At 39.5% G+C, this 25,558-nt stretch overlaps 2 protein-coding genes and 1 long non-coding RNA gene across 3 annotated transcripts in view; 2 read left to right on the forward strand and 1 right to left on the reverse strand.

The window, feature by feature from the left end:
• AK5 (adenylate kinase 5) overlaps positions 1–4,164 on the reverse strand; it is a 94,027-nt gene extending 89,863 nt beyond the window's left edge. The window contains exons 1-3 of the mRNA XM_042804074.1: positions 3,629–4,164; positions 1,596–1,782; positions 445–612 (exon numbers count right to left, since the gene is read on the reverse strand). Coding sequence (XP_042660008.1) covers positions 445–612; positions 1,596–1,782; positions 3,629–3,688 — 415 coding nt within the window. The 5' untranslated portion in view covers positions 3,689–4,164. The remainder of the gene's footprint in view (positions 1–444; positions 613–1,595; positions 1,783–3,628) is intronic.
• A 3,831-nt stretch (positions 4,165–7,995) lies between these two features.
• LOC122152478 lies at positions 7,996–13,659 on the forward strand. The gene is made up of 3 exons (XR_006164598.1): positions 7,996–8,059; positions 11,031–11,123; positions 13,590–13,659. It is a non-coding gene; the product is annotated as an uncharacterized LOC122152478 (long non-coding RNA).
• Positions 13,660–18,748: 5,089 nt separating this feature from the next.
• Positions 18,749–25,558, forward strand: part of PIGK (phosphatidylinositol glycan anchor biosynthesis class K) — a 72,138-nt gene continuing 65,328 nt past the window's right edge. The window contains exons 1-3 of the mRNA XM_042804783.1: positions 18,749–18,880; positions 20,427–20,480; positions 22,678–22,769. Coding sequence (XP_042660717.1) covers positions 18,788–18,880; positions 20,427–20,480; positions 22,678–22,769 — 239 coding nt within the window. The 5' untranslated portion in view covers positions 18,749–18,787. The remainder of the gene's footprint in view (positions 18,881–20,426; positions 20,481–22,677; positions 22,770–25,558) is intronic.

Here is a 25,558-nt window from a genome sequence, read left to right on the forward strand (position 1 = left end):
TCTGTGAGCAGCTTTGAGTACATCTATGATAGTGTTTTAGTTCAGATACATGGAGCGTGCTTTGGAAAAGCACTTCGGTTCACATAGTGAACCGTCTTGAAAAGCATGAGCTGGATATGTTTTAGATTAAATGAAACATGCAGATGTGCTCCATAAGCAAACCATGAGCTCTCCAGCTGCTAACAGGAATCCTAAAGAACAGGAAGTCTAGAGAACATGACCACAGGTGCTCACTGTAACACCTAAAATGCTTACAATTGGGATGCTTAATGCTCAGCACTAACAATTTTGTTTTCTGATGTGCTCTAATTGAACTGCACCACTTGCTATGGCAGATGGAAAAATTGTATTTAAATACATATAGGTATTCAGTGTATCTGCAATACATATAAAAAGGCAAAGTATCAAAGATAAAATCTTGTCAAAATGGCTCTGCCTTCATACCTATGACAAGGATAATTTTTGGTCGAGGTCTTGCAGGATCAAATACATCGTACTCCTCAATGAGCTCCGCAGTTTCAGAGAGGTCAGTGTCACTTTCTATTGAAAACTGTTGGATTGGAGGCAGTCGGTCATACCGTCGGTATGGGAAGTTAGAATTATCAGGCATCACTGTAAAATAGTAAGATAAACTGGGAATTGTGGAAATACACAGAAACTCAAAATCTATTGTGTACACAGATTTAAATAAGTATAATAAATAAAGTATAAATATCTCCTAATTTAACAATGTGCTTGCTATTAGAGTATTATATATTCCTTGCCTCTATTTAGCTGATTTATTAAATTGGAACCACCAGGAGTCAGGTTTTTTTGGTGTTTCTTTACAAGCACGTCAGCTTTTCTGTGAAAATCTGGCCACAGCACCCAGAATTCAGCAGTGGCCTCTGAGAAGAAAAGCCTTGTATTGTGCAGATAACCTGTACTACTAAGCAGAACTCCTTTGGTGATACATGTTGTACACAGAGATAGAGATCGTATTCGTGCTAATTAGTTTAATGAAATGCTGGATGGCAAGGAAGAATAACTATGGCAACTGAAAGATGAGCTAATTATTCTTTGTTAACATTACAAATAAAATAATTACAGGTATTGGTATGACATTTGCTTAGATTTTATGAGACACCTTTTTCTAAGAGCTATCATTTACATTGTATTTAGTAAATTAGCATGTAGCTGCAATATAAACTAGAAAAACAACCTAATGTAACTGCACTGAAGTTACTATGTACGTCATCCATAAGGACCAAGTGAAAATATAAACCAAGTGTGCTGAGTCAACTTCGCCCCCATCTTTGCAACTGTTTTAGGTAGAAGAGGAGAAATCTCTCCACTAATGTGTTAAACATTTACACAGCAAACATCCAGCATTAGGCTGCAAAATGATCACAATTTCCTCTCCTGCATAGCATCCATTATGCAAGGAGAAAAACAAAAGCCAAAACGCAAGGAAACAGAATCCTTGAGTCCTCTGCAGAAGGAAAATCAGAATAAGGCATAATCTTCTATAGAAGTAAGTATAAAATAATTCAGCAGTGAATGTAAAACCACCAACAGTTCAAGAAATACAATCATTTTTATACTTAATACATTACCATTCCTGAAAAAAGACCTTCTGGATTGTCCTCCATTGAGTGGAGGCAGGGTCTTCTTTTCTGGGCTGACAAAAGTGTCCCATTTCACTTTTTCTGACCCTCCAAGCTCTTTCACTTTCTGCAAACAGCTTTCCAAATATTCAATTGGGTCATCGGGTTTGTAACACATTAATCCGTTCAACAGACTCTGCAACGTAAGACCAGAAATACACACTATAATGATAGATGCCAGGAAAAAAATAAGCACTTTTTCTTTGAATTTTACTTTACACAGAGAAACCCTATATTCCTTGTATTTTCAGACTCTCCATTTCAAGCCAGTGCGTGAGACTGAGGCCTGCAAAAATTGTATGATTTTGGTTTGTCAACATCACAAAAATGATTCAGAACAGGAAGCTTGTGGCTTTGTCTTTATATTTGTCTGTTTGCACTGTAATAAAAACTGAAGATAGTAAAAAAGTTCCCCACATTTTTCTTAGAACTACCACTGGCAAACATAAGCAGAGCAATGCACAAGCTAGATAGCCCCTGAAGTTACATATTCTGTGTAGCCTATTAGGTCACTAAAACATATCTTCTCCTTAAAAAGCGATGTACCAGCAAGAATCTCATCCATATTCTTGAGTCAACACTCACACAAATAATGAAAAAAGCATTTTTTAAAATCACAAGAAATACTCAAATATCATCTTGATTAGTATTGGAAAGAAAGCCTAACCCCAAAGTTCATAGGTGCATCCAAATTTAATCAAGCGGAAATTCCCAGCCATTAGAAAACTCCTGCCTACAGTATTAATTCTACACCCATCGTACCCTTGAGCATCACGGGGAGCATGGAGAAGGAATGCCAGGCCCTCTGACGCATGGTAATTGATTTTCCTTGACAAAGTGATACATAAGTCATCATCTCACCTCTCCACAAGACAACTGCATCCAACCTTCTCTTAGCAGTATTTATGTCTTTCGGGGTGATTTCTGTTCCTTTGTGCTTTTCCTAATTTTTGTTCAAATAAACTTGAGGGGCAGAGTTGGTATTAGTAATAAACATAAATAGCTCCAATTCAGAATTTGCTCAGTTATTTATTATCTACAGTTTATACAATAACTGTTATTTACACACATTTGAATTTATAAAATAGGATATAATTTCTGTGCATCTATGCCCTTATTATCCTTCTTAACCGATCATGGCAACTAGCCCTATATTTTTGCAGAAGGTATGCACCAATTTTTAAAAATTGCTAGCTCAAGCTTTGAGCCTTTACAGAAAAACAGTTTTGTCTGCATATCTTCTTAAACCATTGACATTCTAAATGTGTTAGTAAAACATTAGCATGGTCTATGTCCTGTAATTTTCAAATACATGAAAAATGTCTAGCTTCAGATCAGACCAGAAAAATACATATATGTCTATGTCTGTGTGTTTTATATAGATGGCAGGATGCCTGATTCAGAAGGGAAAAAAAAAATAAAAATCCACATTGTACAGAGAAGTAATTATCAACCATTAGCAGCAGGCAAGTTGTAGGAAGCTAAACAAAACCTCACTAAGCATTTGTGGGGTTTTCCTTCTCCCAGACCGATGAAAATCTGGAGAAAACCTGGAAGATAACCCCCGCCTGAATTCCTCGGCAGAGCGGCCCCGGGGGTCCTTTGCCCTGCGGCCGCACAAGTTCGCTCCCTCCCCGGGCGCCTGAGGAAGGGCAGGCGCGGCCACCCGCAGCATCGCGGAGGGGCGCGGTCGCCTGCGCGCCCGCGGAGGCTCACGGCAAGTGGGCAGCGGCCGGCAGCTCCCGGCCCGGGCAGCCCCGGGAGCCGCGGTCACCCACCCGGCTGCGCCCCGCGGCCCGGGGCGGGGGCCGGCCCTCCGCGGCGCGGCTCCCCGCGCAAGGTACGCGCGCCGCAGCGCCCGGCTGCTCCGTCCTTCCAGCCACCTTCAGCCCGCTGCCCGCCGCGGGGTCCCAGCGCGGAGCACCCCCCACCCCCCGACGGGGCGGAAAACGCTTCCCCCCGCCCCGCTCCCCCTCGCCTACCTCGAAAAGCTGCGGGATCTCCCTGCGGGCCAGGTACTCCTTCGCCTCGCCGGCGCTCATACCGCCAGCCGGGGACGGGGGCGCCGGCGGGGCGCGGGTGGGCAGCGCCGAGCCCCGCGCACAGCACGGCACGGCACGGCACGGTCACGGCACGGCACGGCACGGCACGGCACGGCACGGCACGGCGGTGCAATGCGGGAGGCTCAGCGAGGTTTCCGCGGGCGGGCGAGCCGGGGCGGGGGGGGGGGGGGAGGAGGGAGTCAGGCTGCCCGCCTCCCCGTCCCCGCTGCACGGAGGGAGCGAGAGCACGTTTTCCCCCGGCGGGGAGGGAGGGCGTGCGCAGGCTGCCGGGGAAAGTTTGGGGGGGGGGGGGGGGGTGTGCCTGCGGTGAGGCACCCGAGCGGAGGCGGTGAGGGGCTGTGCCTGGCCGTGAGCCGCGGGCCGGGTGCCCCGGGCGAGAGCCGACCCCGGCTCCCCGGGAAGCACCGTCTGCTCTGGCCGCCCTCAGGCGCGCCCCGCAGGCGGGGGGCTGTGCACGGGTGTAGCGCAGAGGTGGTGGAAGCTTCCCGCTGTACCGCCGCCTCTGCCCTTGGCATCGGAATTTGGCGTTTTGAAGAGCAAGGCGTTTCGTACGCCTTTGGGCGAGTAAAAGGCCACGAACTGCGATCACTCCTGAGCATCTGTGAGCGTCAGGTCACAGGAGGAGACCTGTAGACATCTCTGGTCCAACCTACTGCTCAGAGCAAGGGCAGCTCTCGAGGTCAGACCAGGTTGCTCAGAGCTTTGTCCAGCCTCATCTTGCAAAACCTCCAAGGATGGAGATTGCGTAGCCTTCTCTGGGCAGCCCGTGCTTGGGTGGCCTCATGGTGAAAAACGGTTCTCTTCTATTCAGTTACCACCTCCCTCATCCTAATTTGTCTGTTGCCCACCACTGCACAGTTGTGAAGAGTCTGGCTCCGTCTTCACGATGATCACAAGCATCGAAGAGCTGCTATTATGTCCCCTCTAAGCCTGCCACAAGCTGAACAAGCCCAGTTCCCTCAGCCTCTTTTCAAGGGCAAGTGCTGTCATCCCTGACCATCTTTGGGTCTGTCCACTCAACTCACTCCAGTTTATCAACATTTCTCTTCTACTGGGGAGCCCAAAACAGGATGCATTTATTCTAGATGGGCTCTAAGGAGTGCTAAGCAGGGGGTAGCTTCTGTAATATTTTGTAGCATACTGCAAGTCAGAGTAGATTATTTCAGTTGCTTAATTGTCCTATATCAAGTCTGATGTTCCAATTAGATTTTATCTTTTCTAACACAACATCCATGTAGTTTCACTGCTGCACACCCCAACAGAAACAGGTTACGTAAGTGCAAGTTTATGAACAACAGTGAGGAACTGCTTTCTGTATCTCAGTATTTTTCAGGCACGGGATAGCTCTTCTCGGGAGACTTTCAAGAAGCTTCTCCCCCTTGTGTGTGAACTGTGGATCAATATCACTTTGACAAGCTTCTCCCTCTCAGCTGCAGCGATGTTCCTTGTTTTGCTATTTCTGCAGTTAAACTGTCCTCTTTTCCTCTGCCCTGCCTCCAGCTTTTTATGTAGACACTTTCTCCTGGAGAGGCTTCCAGTCCTTGTTCATTCCCTGAACTGCTAACATTGCCGCAGGGGCTGTCCTATGATGTTCCTCTGACAAACTGGACTGGAAGGTTTTCCAAGTCATCCAGTTACTTCCACTTGAAGGGCAGCCACTAACTTCCTTTCACAGCAGTTGATGGATGGATGGCCTATTCACCACTTCAGCTGAAGTATCTCTGGAATGTAGTTTGGATTAGACAGTTTAGGATCCTTTCCAGCTCCATTTTCTATGAATCCAGTGGTATCCACTTAGGGAGGCTGCAGTAATGTCACGGAATTGACACTTCTCGGATGTTTAAAGGAAGACCTTAGTCTTTGCTGGAGAGTTTAATCAGCATTCATCTGCAGTCTTACTCATCCTCCCATGAACTCTGGATATGGCTTTAACCCTACTTTATCTTGCTAAGCTTTTAATACATCCAGATATAAATTCATCGAAAAGCACAGTATCTTAATTTGGATTGAGTGAAAAATAGGCTCCGATGTCCTAATCAAAAGATATGAGATATAATTGCTTTTAAAAGACTTTAAATGAAGCTTGACAAGAGAAAGACTGAATAAATAAAATATTTTCTTAAAATAGTATCATTCCTAAGGAGGGCTAATGGAAAATACCGTTCTATTTAGGAAGACAGAGCTGTGGCTTTGCCATTTTGTGGTTTGAAATTTTTTTTTTTTTTTAGTTTATACAAAAAAATTCATCTGTTTTATCATTGTCTCAGACAAATTCCATTCATAGGTTTTCAGAATATATATTTTTTATATTAAACATTTACAGGTAAATTAGTCTCTTATCCAATGTCCTGGATTGATAGAGAAAAATACTTCCTTCCACATGCTTTCCATGACATCTTCGAGAATGTGAAAATTTTTTGTGTAAAGTCATATCTGAGGTGTTTGTTTTTAACTGTAGGCTCCCAGGCATTTTGCTCAGTTAGATAATGCTAACAGAAAATAAAAATTCTGATTGTTCAGCTATAAAACTATTATCATTATGCACATCTAAATTATTGTTCAGAAAAAAAGTGATTTTGAGCTAATCTGTTCTTTGTTGCACAAAATCAAATTCTATGTTGCAGAAATTACCACCTCAAAAGAAATCTGGCCATTTAGGAAATCCATCAGATTGAATGTGTGAAATGTATTTGGAAAGGATTTTTTTTGCATCTAATAATGTGGTACCTCCTTCTAAAAGCAATTTGTTATGAGTGTGCCTGTGGCAAAATCCCCATATTGAAACAGGGTCACAGGTGGATGCTTCTCAAAGGCTGTGAAGAACATCGTCAGCAAAAGATTAAGAATATATCAACTAAATGGGCATACAGAGCTGGGTTATTTGTCACTTCAGGTGTGTAGGTAACATAAAGGCAGCTGTTAGAAGGTTAGCTGTTTGTTATTTAACAGTGTCTGATCGAGTGTGGATGGAAATGAAGTGGTCTTACTGCCTTAGAAAATAACGCAGGATGCAAAAAATGTTCACAGAAATGGAAACATGTATTTGAACTCTAGAGTACTGCCAATTCCTGAAGGTCTGGGCAGCTCTTTGTGGTACTGGGGTAAGGCTGAAGGATCGCTTTGGTTGTACTTCTACCACTTTCTACCTCTTCTGGAGGAGAAGAAGCTACAGTAGAAAGAACAAAATTTTCCTATCAAAATGATAACACTTGTGGAAATTAATCTTGAAAACTTCTTATGGATCCTATACCATTAGGTTGATTCCATTCTCATTTTCGTTGGTTCCTCCATTAACTACACAAAACTGAACTAATATGAAATTAGTATGGGATCAACTGGAATATCCTGTTCTGGGCCTTGTCTTCTTCTTGGTCAAACCAATTACCTAACAGCCATAGTCTTCAGTCAAAACTTAATTACGTTCAGTGTTTTCAAAAATTACTTCAGAATCACCCAGTACTTTGTAAGAGTCTTCTTGGTTTTTGTCTAGTGCCTGTTCAAGCACTAGTGGCTGGCATTTTTCACATAAACTACTGCTCTGCTAGATGTCTTTATTAAATCAGAACTGATGTCCTTGGATTGTGCTTATACAGGCGGGTGTGAGATATGTGGACAGTTTGAATCTGTAGATTATTCAAGTAAAAAAATTCTGTGTAGCCTTTTTAATAGAATATGCTAAATTATATGCTTCTCATCTAGAAATAATATGCATTTTAATGTAAACACAGAACTTATTTGCAGCCTTGTATTGTGCTTAGTGTGGTGTAAATTAAACTAAGATTGCTAAAACAATCTTTCCATTTTAATGAGAAACCTGTTTTTGAACTCTCTTGGTACAGTGTTAACATTTTTTTACAAACTGCTGGTTTCCACCCCCCTTCCTTTTCCACTTTGCTAAACCATTTTTTCTTTTCTACTGATATCTAAACAGGTTACTTAAGTGAATTAAATCACTAATAGAAAGGTAGTGAAAAATCTACCTAGAAAAATCTAATCTCTGGATCTAATTGTCACTGAGTCCCAGAACTGCCATTTTATGTAACTTTTGAGGACACCAAGATGAATAAAACCTGGGAGGGAAGGAATAATATTGTGCCATTTAGAAGTTTGAGGATGCATATTTCAATATGCTGAGGGAAAAAAAAAAAAAAAAAAACCAACAAAAACAAACAACTATCATCAGGTCAGTTTTTAACCTTTGTTGTGATAAACTAAATAGCTGTAGCTTTTATTACAGTGTAATTATTCTTGTGACCCTTCCCTGAACTCTTTCCAATTTATCAACAGGCATCTTCAGCAAAGGCATCAAATAGAACACACTGTTCCAGAAATGGTCGCACCAAGTGCCAGGTACCGATGTGATTCAGCCTGCCTGTAACACTCTCACTGTCCTCATTCTGTTGTTTTCACGCTGGTGGACTGAATTTGTGCACTGGCCTTGGTGTTGCAATGGGGTTCACTCTTAGGTGGTTATCTAGCAGACTCCCAGCAGCTCTGCTTTCCACTCTGTTTTCTTACATAGATTCCTCCACTCTAGGATCAACGTCTGCTCTTCATTCTTTCATGTATGACTTCATATATTTGCTTGCAGCCAATTTATCAAGAAATCGGCGTGCTCAGTACTGATGAACCCCTTTGTGAGGTTTTGGTTTTTTTTTTTGGTAATCAATGAAACTGTTACACAGCACATGGCCAAAACACAGTTCCCATGGAACCAAACCAGAAATTCACTTAATATTTACCATTTACACTTCTCTTTTGAGAGCAGTCATTTAGTCATTAAATATATGTGCATTAATTTTGATTCCTTCAGGTTTCCTAAACAAAATATCCTGGAGCACTAAATAAATGCCATCAGATCAGCACTTTCTTCTTCATCAGCCAAAACAAACCTTCTTGAACAAGTATTTGTGGATAGATCTGAGAGGATCTATTTTTCAAAAACTGGCATCGATAAGCATTAATTAAATTTCATATAAACTATATTCTGGTATGTTCTTATCAGTTCTGGTTTTGCACTAAGTTCCATGTTAGATGGACAGGCCTGTAATTCCCTATGCCACCACCCTTTTAAATTACTGGTCTAACATACTCCTGGAATACAAATATTTCATGGGTTCTTAGAGGCCCAAAATGAACTTTCCACCTGTTTTAAAACTGTGATACAACTTATCGAAATATGCAGATACACTCAGTTGGTTTTAGTGGCTACTATTTATAAACCTACCTGACTACAGTTGCAATGGAGAATGTTTCATCATCATCCTATAGTATAATTACATCATCTGATTATTTCTCTATATACAGAACAGAAATATTTAGTGAAGGCTTCCAGTTGCTTTTGTAGTATCTCTGCAAGCATATTCCAACAATATTGTTAGGATCCTTTTCTTTCTTCTCTTCAGAAAAACATCTCTTTTAAATGCTGTTCTATCAGTTTGATCATTGGGTTTTGTCATTTTGTTTCCCTTCTCATTTTTTTAGTTCTTAAATCTCTTGTATATATTCATTGCAGCTTCCAGTATTTGCTATAGATGTTTTTCTTATGTATCTTTATTTTCAAGCCAAATTGCTTTTCATTCAGTGCTGTCCTCTTTTTTTTTTTTTTTTTTTCCCCAGTCATAAGTTGTTAGTGTTTTGGCTTTTTTGTTAGCATTTCTTAAATATTTCCCAATTGCTGTGCATATTTTCGTATTTAAGTCCTTATTCTTGACCTGGGTCATAGTAACTAGATAGTATGAGGATACTGTACAGGCATTATCTAACTTAATAGATTCAAGGTTATCACCTCACAAAGTCCTTAAGCCTCTGTGAGATGGAAGGCAGGAGATCATGTAGAGGTTTTTCTTGTTCTTAACTTGGTCCTTAAGACAACTGGTCACTATTGGTGAGAACACAGACTAGGGGTTTACACAGACTTTCAGTCTGATTCATTACAGCTTCTTGATGCCTTTTGCTTTTATTTTATGTCACTTAAACTGAAATTCTGTCCCCCTCCCTGCAACATTACAGAAACTGCTTTTTGGGAGGATTTAAAAATTTTCCTCAGTTACCATTTTTCAGTAACTGAATAACACTCCAAATAATTTGATACTGAATTTTGAACAACTTAGAAATGCTGTGCTATTTTCTTCTTATAAAGTCTTAACTCTCTTGACTTTTCATCCTAATGATCCAACCACAGATTTTAAGGTTCTAATCTAGGAATCATCCCCAAATAGATACTGACAATAAAGCAATTTCAGTTTATCTCTTTTACTTTTTATGAATGAAGGAAATTTGGGTAGCTGTTGAATAAAAAACAAACCAAAGCAAAACAACAACCAAAAAAACCCACAAAGAAACACAGCAAAATTCAGTTAATAAAATAAGCTTGAACTGAATAATGACTTGTGTGTGGTGGTGGTGGTGGGAATAGAAAAGAATTCAAGCACAGCTATTAGACTTCATCTTGGGAACGCTGTGGAGCATAAGATTGTTAAAAAGTACGAGTCTCTGCTACTTACCATTTGGGTTTTATTTCAGTGGTATAATGGACCAGTGCCTTACAACATTATTTCTATAATCTGTTATTCAATTATATAGTGAAACTCTTCCCTTGATACTAAGTACAGCTCTTGAAAAGATCCTCTTGATTATATTTTAATAGAAATCTAAATTAACTGAAAGTAATGCCAACTTCCTATATGAAGGCCTTAGAAGAGTCATATGATTTCAGGGATTGCTCACACTGAGAAACCTTCAACATTTTTTGATACATATATCTTTACTGTGGCAGAAAAACATTGTGATGTCAAGTCATAGAGAATATGATGCAAGGTAGTTTGATATTTTTTTTTTTTTTACCTAGGGTCAAGAAGGATTCCCAACTGGGCTTTTTTCAAGTAGGAAAGGGCCCATAGAACATTTACAAATACAGATTTTTGTTTCACTGTAGTCAAAGCAAAGTACTAATTATTTTGGTCAGGTTGTACATGTATGTCAAAAAAGAAAATAAAATTTTAAAAAATCTTGTTTTGTGACATGGCAATTTTTTTATAATTAGGATCCACAATGGAGTAACATTGGCATGTGCTCTTGTTGAGAGTGATCATGGCAATAACTGTATTGTTCTGGTAAAAAATGAAGAGTCACCTGTTTCCATATTCAGTGTGTATTCAGTATTCACCACAAAGCAGCAGCTGTCAAAATGTTGGTCAGCCAGGTATTTGTTTTTTTATCGTTAAAGAACTTAGTTTCTTTAGCGCTATAGCTCTGTTTGGTTTTCATATTTCATAATAAAGTGGAAAATGACTGTCCAAATCCTCTTTTCTAAACACAGGAAGGCGGTAACTTAGGCCGGTATTGGCTCACAACTCTGAATTCTATTGTAAGTAACAAATCTTCTGTGGGGGCAGTTTTAATTTTGATTGAGGTAAGTAATTTTTCAACAATCTAAGGTTCTTGAACTCATCCATTTAACTTTTTGTTCTTGCATTGCAATGAATAGAATGCAATATATAGAGATTAAAATATGCACATTACATAATAATCAGATAACAATCAGAATAGAGAACAAGGGCAAGATAAAGAAATTGCATCTTAAAATACAGTGAGATTAATTGAGAGACATGGGATAAATTGGCAAATGTTCTAACCATGGAAATGTTTTAATGCTAATTCAAAATTCATCCTGACTTTCTGCTGACGTACAAGAACATTGCCTGAATTTAGTCACCAACTTCAGTGAATGCTTTCTTGACAGTATAACAAATGAGAATTGGATCAAACACCTGTTTTCAGTAGAAGATGACACCCTGCCAGATGGCTTATTAGCAAAGATAACAGAACAGTTGATGAAACTGTCATATGATGGTTGAACTTGAACTCAGATTCAACAAAGCATGGGTTGAAAACTTTTGGCTAAACAGAAGAAGAGAGTTTAGCCTGATACTGGGTAGAGCCTGATACTGAATAGTTTTTAACATTGAAATTACGAATAGTCATCAGCACTTCTTGAATCATGAAGACTTAGGGTTTTCCTGTCATGCTATCCAAGTAGCTGTTCATCTGCAGTGCTGAACAGCACCCTTGGTTTACCAGTATCTCTTCAGAGATGAGGCAACGGTGTTCTGGAAAGCAAACAAACCCTGTCTGGGTGTTGGAGTCATGACACGAGGCAGGGTTCAGAAGCCAGTTAAGGACAGCTGTTTTCAGGAGAACTCCTTACAAAGTTCTGCACCTATGTGAACTCATTGTCTTAAGAGGCAGGTTACTGTAAATGACACAGCTGTACAAGTGACAAACTCCGTGGCTGCAGCTTTCATATTTATTCATAATGTTTAGGAAGGTTTTTTTTTTGCTTAAATATTATTTTGACTCTTGTCTATTTGAAGAAGTGATCACTTGCTTCAGATGTTTTTCTTTGTGTGTTTTGGATCTTAGCAAAGTCTGGTCAGTATCTTTTATTTCCTTTTATTCAAGTTATCTTATAAAACTGGACTCACTAATATGTTCCTTGTATTGATTTATTAAAAAATTTTAAAGTATGGCTGTCTTGGAGTTTGTAGTCTTAAAAATGTCTTTCACAGCTCTCAGACTACATTGGGACAGTGAAAAACTAAGATTTTATTAAATTTACCATGTGTTTGAATACTTTGTATCTGATAAATCATAAATTAATTTATTAGCAATAATACCAAGCAAGTTGTTTTTTTTTTTTTTTTTTTTCCACTCTGTAGTAGATATATTCTGTGTAACAAATGGATCAGATTCAGGCATTTTGCTACAGTCTTTACTGTTTCTTTTGTTGCTGACTTACAGATGAGTTGCTACTGTTTGGAAAAGATTTGCATATTCAAAGATCTTTTAAATTACTTCTTTCTCTACATTATAGAGCTAAATCACCTCCACATCAATTTTGGACAGAATTTTTAAAATTACCCTGTAGTGTAACTGACATTTTATTGTTCTGTATAAGTTGATTGACAGTGATATTCTACTTTATTTTCCTGGCTTTCTGCTGAAACTTTGTATTCCTCCAGCCTCTGGGCTAGGGAGAAGAGAATCATGACTTGTAGAGGTAGACTGTACAGCTTTCCTAGCCGACTTCTTTTATGGAAACAACATTATGAGCAATTTTGGGGAAAAAGACTGATTTACCATTCAATATTACTAGTACACACACAGACATATTCCCTTTCTGAAACAAATTTTTCACTTATGAACCTATGAAGATCTCCTCTCAGAGAGAAAATACATTTGGTTTCCAGAATTCTGAGCAGATAAATAGCCTAATGGATCAATTTATTTCACAAAAGGATTTGAAAACCAATACAGCAATTTTAGACCATCATAACTAGATATAGATTTACTGAAGGAAATGGAAAAGATGGATCATACTGTTCTGGTTCCTCGATGAGCATATAAGGCAGGCCACATATGTTCATCCTCCTTGATTTTAAATGCTCCTTCAGAATCTTGTGATAAAAACCCATCCATGGAAAAGAATCTGTATTAAAAATGCTTCTCATAACATGATAATATATAACAATCAAAAAACTCCAATTGCTTTCCTGGTCTTGTGGAAATATACAGGCAAACAGAATCAGATGAAGGAGCAAAAATGAATATATAGTAGCAGCATGCAAATTTTTTGAAATGGAATTTAAAATGTTCTGGTTTCAAGATGACATGAAATTAACACTGAATGCTTTCAGATCCTTCAGTAAGAGGTGTTGTACAGATGCAAAGCATTTATTATTTTTATATTTCACAAAGTCAAATTATTATCATCTTTATTCCAAAGCTAAGTTGCAAGTAAAGTTATGTACCCTTGACTTCATATCATGAGTTTGATGTTGTTAATCTGAAAAGGATAATCTTAATTTGTTCTTTTTAGGGTCCTGTTTGTGAAACTTCAGTATGGAACTCTTGCAGTCCGCAAACACAGCGTACATTTCTGTACCTGGTAAATATATATATATATATATATAATTTTCTTGAGATATATATTTAATATGAACATGCAGCCAAAGTGCAAGATATTTTTTTTTCCAGCATTTACATCATATTATAATGACAGAAATTTTGTTTAAGGAAACCCTTGATAACTATCAGAGTTAAAGTGCAGGAAGGTGATTATCGCTGCGATAATACTTTTGCAAATGTATCCATTAAGGCACTGATTAGTTGAAACTGATTGACTGATTGGTGTCTTTTCTCCATATAAAAATCCCTCGCCTCAAATGAACACGTAAATTTGAATGCCTACCTTAAAATGTAAAAAGTTATTAACTGCAGTAAGTGTAGCTTTTATATTTTCATGTAATATATATTTAGCAGCTAAAATAATTAGTTCAGGTCATAGAACAGGACAGATACATAGACATGACTGGCACATATTCATGTATTAATAATTCCTGTTATCACTGGAACTTTTTCTTGATGGTCTCTTTCAGCTGGAAAATCCCATCAGGATACATTCCTTAACACAAAGATAAAGACAAGTAAAAAGGAACTGTTTGGATTTTTTTTATACATGAGAGGGTTGCAGAACAATTAGAAAGACTTCCATAGATTTCCTAACTGAATGCATTCTCATGTAGGCAGTTCTCCTCAGTTTGCAGAATATCTCGATCAACTTAGACCACAAAATTTGGCTTTTAAAAAAGAATTTGGGGGATTGCTAGTCACCAGTTTACTTTCTTGCTGAATGTGTTTTCTGGTTTCATCCAGACTTTCTGCTTAGTAACAGTCCATTTAATTTTTTAAGTAGAATTCCACCATGCACTGAGTGCCAGCACTGTAATGGTGAAAAGACCTTTTACTGACCTGCTGCACAGAAGGAAATTTCAACAGGACAGCATTTTTATAAATCATAGCAAAATCTGGCTCCCAAGAATTATGATTTCAATTTATGAAGTCATTCTGGCATTTCTACGTGGGAATAGTTTCCAGTAAATATGCTCAAAGAAATAGGTACTTTTAATTTCAACGAGCTTGGAGTTAGAATTTGTAGTATGTTGAAGGATACTCCATGTTTAGTTCAGTGTATTTTCCACCTGATCCATAGCTGCTTTGACAGCATCCTGATAAATGAAGCTAAAGAGAGAACCAGATGCTTTGCTTTATGCAGTTTGAGTACTCAGGAAAATATTTAAGGTTTGCTGATCCACTGCCACTTTTGTTCATAGCCTAGCAGCTACTCTAAAAAGTACAAGTGAGCTTTTATCTTAACATTTTTTGAGCTGTTTTGATCTACTCTACCCGATAACTCCTGGAAAAACAGAAATAATCATACATATTTACATTTTTAAAAATTAAGTTATTTCTTCCGTTGAGAATATTTCTTTAATTTCTTAATGGCCTATTTTTGGGTTTGTCTTAAATTTTGCTTCTCGAGTGTAATCTTCTACTAATGAGTTCTAATAACATTTCAGTACTCATCACAGAGTGATCTACATAGCCTTTCCTGGCAATTTACTGGATTCAGTTTTAATCACTGTTCAAATATTTAATGTTAATCAGTGTTATTGTACTTTGTGTATGAGTAACCTTTTTTCAAGTTGACTCTGTTCACTGTAGATCTTATTTCTAATACAATTTTCATAATATTAAATAATATTTTTTCAGGTAAAGCTGATGTGCATTCAGCCCTTAATTTTCAAAACTTTTGTGTTTCTTTTCTCATATAGCTGATAAGTAGTTCTCAATGGAGTAAAAAATTAAGACAACTGCTTGGAAGACAGAAGGATGTATTTAGATTGCAGGCTGTAGAGTAGTCTAAGAATGCACACAATAGCTTTAAGTAATGGTTTGGGAGCTGAAATGAGTCCATCAGCAACACCGCCCTTTATTTGAGTTAATTTAACCAGCAGAACTGAGACAATTTTTGATATAGAAAAAAAAAGTTTGTGGTCAAAAAGTGTCACGTAAACTCTAGTGGGGACAAATCCCTGTTTTAGGAGTTTATGGAGTTACACTTGGGATTGCTGCCTCTCCTCAGAGGAAGGCTAGGTTTGTTTGCTCCATACTGGACAGGAGCAAGCTGACAGATGGCTCTTAGAGGGCGATTCTTAGACAGTATAGATTAGAGGATTAGGGCCTGCTGGAGGAAGAGAGAATCTGGAAGGGCACAGAGATATGCACGAAGCTGCAGTTACATCAGCTTTTTAAACAGTTGTTTTAATTATGAATATTTTGGGGATACACATTTGGTGTCCTTTCTAATTACTAAGCATCAGGTACCAGAAACATTGTGCCAAAGGTCAAGCTAAAAGACTGGGATAATGAAAAACACTGTGATTAGCATGAAAACAAAGCAGAATGATGAAACAAGAGCAGTCATCATAGAGCTTAATTTCTAGACAAAAAAAATCCTGTACAGGCCTGGAAGCAAACACCAAGTCTGTATTGAGAGCTGCCTAAAGGAATAAAGATGGAAAATACGAAGGCAAAGCTTTTGGTACTATCTTACTGGGGAAAAAAAGAAGTGATACCACCTCCAGGAATAATAAGCACTGGCACACTCATTTGTGTCTGATGAATATGAAAGCCCATGAAAGACTGCGAATGTAAAGAAATAAAAGCCAGAGGTAGAAGAAATAGATCCAGTACAAAATACGCTCAAGCAGGCTAAGGGAATCCAGAAGACAAAACAGAGACAGATCTAAAAAAGTGAACTATGCACGGTATTACGTGGCATATAGATCAGAGGGAATAATGGCCATTCTTTTGGAATATTCCAATGAGCTTATCAAACTGAGTTTGCCCTAACTCGGTGCTGTCTCTGCCTTGGGATAGAAAGGCAGCAATATGAGCTGAACACCTACAATCAAAGAGTAACACCTGCAGTGTGACTGTAGTTGGTCCAAACATTGCCCACACACTGCAGCAGGCAGCATGTGACATGGGACTGATGAGTTTGCAGCTCTTCTTTTACAGGAGCCAGCTAAACCTTCCTGTAGATTGCAGAGCCAACTACATATAACCCATGAGAAATAGCAGCAATATTGACTGGCCAGTGTGCTTGTACTATTCTGACTATTGGTGAAAGCTAGTATTTTACATGTCTCATCCCCTCTAAGTGATCTTTCATGTTAGGAATAATTGCTACAGTTCTTAATTGCTCAGCACAAGTAGCAGATGTCTGCTTGTACTGTCCATACGTGATAACCTATGTTTACATCATTCCAGTGCTACATGACAGAAATTTATTTGGTTGCATTTTTTCCATTTTCTTATTTCTTATGTAGCAAATCATACACAGTGACCTTAAATGAATGTTATTAAAACTACAGTCAAGTATTCCAGTGAATGACAAAATTACGGTCACCTGTGATACAAATTTCAGAAGGTTCTGGAGTTTTTAAGTGAATAGGATGCTTTTAAGTTTTATTCACAGAAAAGATGTTCATTACTCTCATGTCAGGTATGTTTCTTGTTAAGCTGGTTACCTTTTAGTAGCATTTGACGTAACTTTTCATTCAGTACAAACATCAGGACTTATGCCTCGTTCAAAGATGCATCATCAGGATCAGCTGATAACATTATTCCTATGGGAATAGCTCTTAACCAAAATGCATCACACTGAAGGATGAATACTAGTAATAAATGCAAAGAGCAAAGAACTAAGCTTAACAGAAAGAAGTTCGGCCAAAGTTTGAGACCTTCTATCACATGTTATCTGACCATTTCCACATGGGAGCTGAAAAGTAATGAGAAGCTATCCAAGTCAAAATGCATGAAATCAACCCACCAATTTATAAAACTGCATGAGTGTATGCTCTGGAAGATAGCTGCCTATCCTTTAGAATTACTGACACATCTTGAATACATCTGAGAATCATCAGAGATCTAAGTAGAAGCATTTGAAAGGGCAAGGAAAAAGCTCAAGCTTGCCCCTAGTCTTAAATTAATTTAGTTTGCTGGAGCAAGAAGATAAACAGTGCAACTTATAAGCAGGCACTGAGGGACACAGATGTCCACAGCACTCCTCAGTAGGCTTGTAACAAGCTCACACAGGAGATGTGTTGAGGCACAGCAGGAGCTAGTGGCTATAGTCTTCAGAAGGGAGTAAGTTCATTAGCTTTAGGCACAAAAAGAAAAGGCAATCTAATTACAGGTGATTATTTTTATTGAGGAAACCAATGATGCTTTCAAACAGAGAATGTGGTATTATTGAAATTCCAACATCAATACATGGAAAAATGTTCCTGTCTGATAAAGTCATTACTGATGAGAAATACACAGAGCAGGAAATAGCTTCCATGGTTCAGGGCATGTTCTGAATCTTCACTAATGGAAGGCATCAGGCAATTGAACAAAGGTGGTGACAGGATGAGTTAGTGGAAATAAAAGAATCATACGAAGTGGTTCAATAGATTGAAATAAAAATCTGATGATTCATTAGCTCTGAGGGATGTGTGCGCCAAAGGCGAGGCTTTAGCAACACATCTTAACAAAAGATCTGCTTTCAGATCCACCTCTCATCCCCACCAAAGGTAGTCCCTCTCCATCACACTTCGCTTTCCAAGGCAGCTCTGCCTCACAGACACCAAGACCTGAGGATCCCCCCCACCCCACTCTCAGGTTAACTTCAAGAGAGCCGAGATTTGAGCATATTTGGTAGGCAACTGAGAAAAACGTCTCGTTACACCCCCAAGAACCTCCCAAGCTTAAGGCTAGATGTGAGACCACCACCGTGTTTTCTACTTTCAGCTGGGCCTGTCTCAGGGATGGCCGAGGTCAGGTATGGGCGGCATTACACCTCCCAACAAATCCACAAGCGTGTATGCTCACAGCAACGGTGAGAGCTGCCACCATTATCGCCGAAGCTCTGTAAAAATCGAATTTAAAGCAAGCTCCCCAGGGGCTGACAAGGTCGAGGGAGTTTTGATACGTAACTAAGCGCCTGGCGCTGCTCAGAGAAGGGGCACTGTTCCTGAGGGCACCGAGAGAAGGCAAGCCAGGGCCGCGCAGACACGCAGCAGCTCCGCTCGCCGCCCTGAGGCTGCAGCGCGGCGCATGCGCAGGGGCCGCTTCCCCCCCCTTCCGGCAGCTGCGGCGGCGGGTGCCTTGCGGAGGAGGCGGGCTAAGATGGCGGCCGCGGCGCTCGCTGCCTGCCGGCTCCGCGCCGCCGCAGCCCTTCTCCTGGGATGCTGCGGCGCAGCGCTCGCCGGCGGCGTCCAGGTACGAAGGAAGCGGCCGGCGGGGAAAGAGGGCGGGCGGCACTGGGCCGCGCCGCGCCGCAGGCCCCGTGCTGCTGGTTCCCCCCTATTTCCTCCCCTCCGCAGGCAGCGCCCGCCGCCCCCTGGGCTGCCCGCCCCGCCGTCGCGCAGGGGCCCGCGCTGGCGGAGCTGCTCCGCGGCGCTTGCGGCGCTTCGACAGGGGCCGCGCCGGCGTCAGCGGGAGCCGTCCCTGAGCGGCTCTGCCGGGCGGCCCGTCCCTCCGCCGGCCCCGCCTCGCCCCGCGCTGCCGGTGGGCGGGACGCGCGGGGCTCGTCAGGCACCTCTAGCGTGTTTAAACTGTTGTAAAAAAGCTGTTTTTCAGTACGCTTGCAGGTTTCTGAAACTAGGTTTGTCTTTGGCTACGCAATGTAACTTTCGATGGACGGTGTTCTATGTACCTTTTCCGGACATTTGTTGGCTAATTTATGCGTGAATAGAGTTCCTTCGGTTAAAAACCGGGGTGAGGTGTTGGGCGCTTGCACAGGCGGCCGAGCTGCCCGGGCTCACCTGGGCTTGATTGCCGGGTGCCCTTCTCGCAGGTGCGAGGTATTTACACAGCGAAGGAGCTAATACTTCTTTCCAAGGGGGAGTAATTTCATATTTCAGTAATTACGGGTTTTGCACAATGCCCACACTACATCTGGAGTGTTGTTTGCATTTGAATTCTGCTTTATTAACAAATTGAAATTAATTACAAATAGGACAAAAACTAGCCAACAGAAATATTTTTAGAGTTTTTGGATTACTAATAAAACTGCAAGTTGTTTGGTACTTGAAGTGCAGTATGCTTTGCATATATTTTCACAAATGGTTTTTCTGTTACTTTGTTTTGTGTGAGACCACAGGCATCAGCCCAGTACTCAGAGACTTAGAAAGTCTGATTAAGAATCAGCAAGTCTGCATTCTTGTCCTGTGAAACTCATTCCCTCACCTCTGGGAACGTGTCATGCCCTTTCTGTGTTCTGACTTATGCTGTTAAAGAAATAGGGCGGTGTCCTCTGCAAAGCACAGTGGGAGCTACGGATAGCACAGATTATAGAGAAGGTGGTGGTTGTCATAGCTCGTGATTTTGGAAGATAAATGTAATCAGTTTGGCTTTGAAATGGGTTAAAATTGCAGATTTGTTTACCTGCTTTTGAAATTAAGAGAACAATGAAAACAGAAATTAATCCAAGCCCCTTTTCTTACTTAAGATGAAACTGTAGGTTATTGGAGTGTCTTTTGGAATAGAGATGTGTGGGGTTTTTGTTTTAATTAAGCTGCAAGTGACTAATACTTCTTCCTCCTTTGTTATTTAGCAAGTTTCAGGAAAGGATTTGGAACAGTTAACTTGCATGAAAAGTGCAAAATAGAATAAGAAAAATGACCTTTCTTGAAACTTTTGTAAGGTTTATTCAGTGTTAATGTGTGATAAACAGATGTATTGAACACTGTTTTGTGAAAACAGCAAAAAGATGAGTAATTATATCTTATTGGTGAAAAAATTTAATGTTTTCTTAATCTTTCAGGATCAAGCAGAACAGTTCTTTAGAAGTGGACATACAAACAACTGGGCAGTTTTGGTAAGCTTGGTCCAGGTTGTTTTCCTTCAATAGTTGACAGTTTTTTATCAGGAGCCATAATTGCAACAGTCACTCAAGAATTCTGTTCGTATGGAAAGATAAAGACTTGGAAATGAAATTAAATTGTGCCTGCGGATTTATTACACTATGAGAAAATTATCTTTTCAGTATGACTGCATTTCAAGTGCTCAAAACATCTAGCTACATGGCAGGATTCATAAAACAAAAGTTCTGACAGCATCAAAACAGTTAAATTACCATATTGAATGAAAGTATAATTCTGACATCAGAGAAGAACATCAGGAAGGTATAATTTATTTCTGATTTTTGTTCTCAGTCTGTTAACTTGGGATAACAGACTTAGAATAAAATAAATTCAGGCAACATAATGTTTAGATCAACTGTTCTTACCCTGTTTTTTTTTCTTTGTCATGAATCTTTTATTAGCTTTGAATCATGCTGCACAATTGGTTCTTAATCACAATTCAGATCTTAATGACTAATTTGTTTCAGAACACTATTGTAATTACTCAGTAGCAGCTGTTTGTTTTCCAGATACTAAAATTGAGCAATATAAACGGAAAGTTAACAGTAATTAATTGAATTAGAAGGAATAATTTCTATATTCTACAATGTAAAAACTTGACGCTATTAAAACATCAAGTACTACTTTAATGTTCTTAACAAATAGGTGCTTATATTAGTACCCATAAAAGCACACAAAGAAGGTGGAAAATTAGGTCTAAGGAGCTATACTTTCTATCCTCAACAGATTCGCTGCTGTTTATATTTTTTCAGTAGTTCATGATTAAGCTTTATAACAATTGCTACTAATTTTTTAAGCAGTAAAACAGAGAGGATTTTACTGCCATCAGGCACTTCAAGCCTACGATTGTACTGCAATATCACCTCATCAGTAGTTTGAATTAATGCACTGCAGTGTGAATAGCTATATTTAAAGCACAGTCACGTCTTCCACTGTGTTGTACGGGAGGTAATGGCGTAAAGGGGCAGATGATAATACCTCAAAATGTCACCGTTAGATTGGCCACCGTTAGTTTTCAGAGCTTTAAATCTTGCTGAAAGGCAAATGTTCTCATGGACTGATCCCTGTGGGCTTTTCTGAAATTCCTAATTGATGTGATGATTGAGACACAAGGGAATCCTTTCAGGCTGAATTTTTATTATTATTTAACCTACTACTCATTTATTTTTTATGGAAAAGCTAGAGAAAAAGATGTTATATAGTGTAACTTAAAGATGTTTCTGTTTAAACTAGAGCTGTACATTTAAAGCTGAAAAATTTAAAAACTGTCTACAATGCTTGTCCTGGCTTCTCTATTTTCGTGGTTTTAAAGTCACCTCTTCTAAAATGCTTCTTCCTTTGTATGTTTGGAAGACTTGTAAAAGCCAAAGAAATTTGTCTCCAAAGGAGAATTGCTGTCTTTGGTGTGCAACAAACAAAAAGTAGTGAACTGAAGTTAAACACAAGGACAATGATAAGGCTAGTAAGAAGCTACTGCAGATTTTAAACACCATCTGAGGCAATCTCATTGATTTGAGGCTTTTGAGGACAGGTTAAATAATACCTGATTTAGGGGGTAGTGTAAGTACAAGAATGACTGATCCCCAGTGCTTTGCCTGTTAGAACAGTAGAACCTGAACTCCTTCAAGACTTTTGAGAATTTGTATTCAGACTTGGTTAGAGCTTACTTTATTATATTTGACTCCTTAAATGCAAATGTCCTCAGTGTATTTTCCCATGTGTGTGGCTTCTGCTTGAATTCACTTATGCCTTTGTGCAAGAATGCTCCCAGAATGAGTTTGCTATTGAGATGAGAACTCTTCCTGTGACTTTTCTCTTCCATTTGATATGGAAAAAGCAAATGAAAAAAATTTAGCTTATCCACTTACTATTGCTGAATTACTCCCTAAAGTGCTGCTTTCTATACTTAGTTGGGTTTTATGACAATTTTTTTATGAGTCAGTATGTTAAGAACTCTTTTATTTTCAGCGTTTGTTACTTTGGTACAACAAAGATTGATATAGCTTCTATCACGAGTTTCTTGGTGTTGCTATGTTCTTTCTGATTTGCTACTAGTTTGTTGATATTTGTGCAATCATGGTCTTCTGATGCAATGTGCCAGGCCAATTTGTATCTTTTACACTATTTAATATGCCTTTTTTTTTTTCCTAGGTGTGTACATCTCGATTCTGGTTTAATTATCGTCATGTGGCAAATACTCTTTCAGTATACAGAAGTGTCAAAAGACTGGGCATTCCTGATAGGTGAGGGAGTCTTGGTGAATAAAATTCCTTGCATGTGTGCTTTTAAAGTTCTCTTGTTGTGTGAAGCAGTATAAAAGTTTCTCTTCCCAGTTCAACTGGATAAAAGTAAAAAGGAATGATGCAATCACATCAGTGTATTGAAAAGGGCAGCAGTATTGCTTAAAAGAAAAATCATCAAGTTATGTAATAAAGCTTCCAGCTGGAATAGGCTAATTAGAATAAAAAGATGAGGAGCTTTCTGGCCAGTAAAATGTACAACTTACTAAACTGGTGAAAGCATAATGTGAAAATTGATGAATGCATTCAGCAGTGACAATACTACTCTGGGATATGGCTTTTGATGTACTTTAATTTCCTTCCGGTCTGGAGATGTTAGTAACCCTAACTGTACTGAAATGTAAGACTTCCACATCTGCAACTACACTGAGAGTCTCTAAACTAAAGGCCCTGAACAAAGCAGCTTGTATATATTGAAAATAACACTGAAAAAATCCATTTTGCGTGATGTGTTTAGAGAAACCAGAGGCTTTATCCATACAAATGCTACTTCTCTAGCAATAGCACAATGGTTAAAATAATATCCCTTCTTTGACAACAGGATGAGGAAGGTGATCAAACTGTTCTGAAGTGTCTTTGTAGTTGTGTTCCTACTGGAAGTTGCAGGGGTACTGGAATGCAATTTACTTACACCAGAACTGTGGAAATGAATTCTAGGCACTAACATCCATTGAATAGCAGGCTATATGTATCATCCATAGACTTTTATGGAAATCTTGGTGTTCCTGGTTTTTAATATTATTTTAGAGGACTGGTAGTTTCTCCAGCATGTCTGCCTGAAGAAGTATGGCCCACTTCATCATCACTAAATGCATATTCCAGTGGATTAAATGTGTATGGCATTTTTTTGTCCAAGTCTGAAATTTTAGTATCAGGAGTCCCCACTTAGCTTCCACTCAGCTGTGAATGCAATGGCAGTAACATCCTGTTTCCTGCGTTTTATTTTTAAAAAGAAAAGCATGACTTCCTGGTTTTTGAAAGAGGGGATATTGAAACCTAATTCTTGGAAGCATTTGGGCACTATATATACATCCAAAGGAATGCACTGTGGGCTAAAAGCCACAGAAAGAGCGCGTCTTTTTTTGCACATGTCGTGGTTTGGGCCTGGTCGGCAACCAACCACCGCAGGTGGTCACCCTCCCTTCCCCCTCCCCGCCTGGGAATGGGGGAGGGAAGTAGAGGGGTGAAGGAAGACTTGCAGGCTGAGATAGAAACAGTTTAATAATGGCAATAAAATGATGATGATAGGGAAAAAAAAAAAAAAAACATAAACAGGCAATGCACAACGTAATTGCTCCCCACCCACTAACCAATATCCAGCCCGTTCCCGGCCAGCGACCCCGAGATACCAAGGTCCCGCAATTGCAATCCCGGAAGCCAGAGAGCTCCTTCCCCACCACCCCTCCTCTATATAGTGAGCATGACGTGCCATGATATGGAATATTTCACTGGCCAATTTGGGTCAGGTGCTGTGGCCGTGCTCCCTCCCTGCTCCCTGTGCCCTTGTGCACAGGCAGGACATGAGGAGTCAGAGAGTCCTTGAAGTCTCGGTAGCAGCTGAGAACACCAGTGTGCTATCAGCATTCTTCTCATACCAAACCCAAAGCTAAATCCAAAACACAGCACTCATCTAGTCCCTGAAAAGGAATATTAACTCTATTTCAGCCCAAACCAAGACAGCACATCTCATTCAGAAGCAGCTGTCTTCTCTCCCGTATAGCCTTTGAAGCATAGGCACCCTAGGCACTACCTTAGAAATTCTTTCACTAGTTCTGCCCTTACCTGAGAACTTTCATCTTCCCTGCATTCATCCATCTTCACCATTATGGTCAGAATAGGTGACAGTTTTAGAAATACTGCAAAAACTACAGCATGGCTGGAGATTTCTGTTCTTCAGTAGCCTGATCCTTTTCTTATCCATACCCAAGTATCTGGACATTAATATCAGAAAGCCAGCAATGCTTTAGCCTAAGGTGAAGAATAAGGCACTGGAGCAGACCTAGAGAGAGAGTGAGCCTTATTCTTCCCATTTGCAGCACATGGATTTGTGTGGGTTTCTCCCTTAGATAAACTTCTTCCTCTACCCATTTTTCTTTCTTTGCTGCAGAACTTCATTCAAAATATTGATAAGACTGAAAAAAAATACCTCAAATGACATCTTCAAAATAAACCTTTATCGCGATTCTTGGGGTTGGATTTTTTTGGAGGGCTTTGTGTGTAGTCTCATTTTGAATGGAACTGTGTTAATTAGGTGATTTAAATAGATTTGTCCTCCAACAAGAGAACTCATTAAAAAAATGATTTGTGGTTTTATAACTCTAAGTTGCGCTGGTTTGTTGACATGTGGGCACAGTGCTTCAATTCATAAAAGAAATGTTTTGCTAAAATGAAACAAAGCCATAATGAATCCAGAAATTATTTTTGATTCTTGGAATCATTATTTAATAGAAGTTTTACATCATGAAAATAGCATTAATGTAATATGTGGTTAGATTACCTTGTTGTAATAGTTAAACTGCAAGTTAACATCTGGATTGTTTTGCTCCATGTATGAACCACTTGTACACAGTGGTTCTGTTTAACCATAGGGTATCTAGTATGCTTTTATGAATGTATACGAACTTGGCATGTTTGTGGTCACCTGTCTGTACTACTATTATGCAGAACCTTTTACTGAGTGTGTGTGATTATTCTTTTTTTAATAGACACATTCCTAGGAAAAATAAAGTGCA

Source organism: Tyto alba, unplaced genomic scaffold (genome assembly GCF_018691265.1).
Source record: "Tyto alba isolate M040663 unplaced genomic scaffold, T.alba_DEE_v4.0 Super-Scaffold_1000006, whole genome shotgun sequence".
NCBI lineage: Eukaryota > Metazoa > Chordata > Aves > Strigiformes > Tytonidae > Tyto > Tyto alba.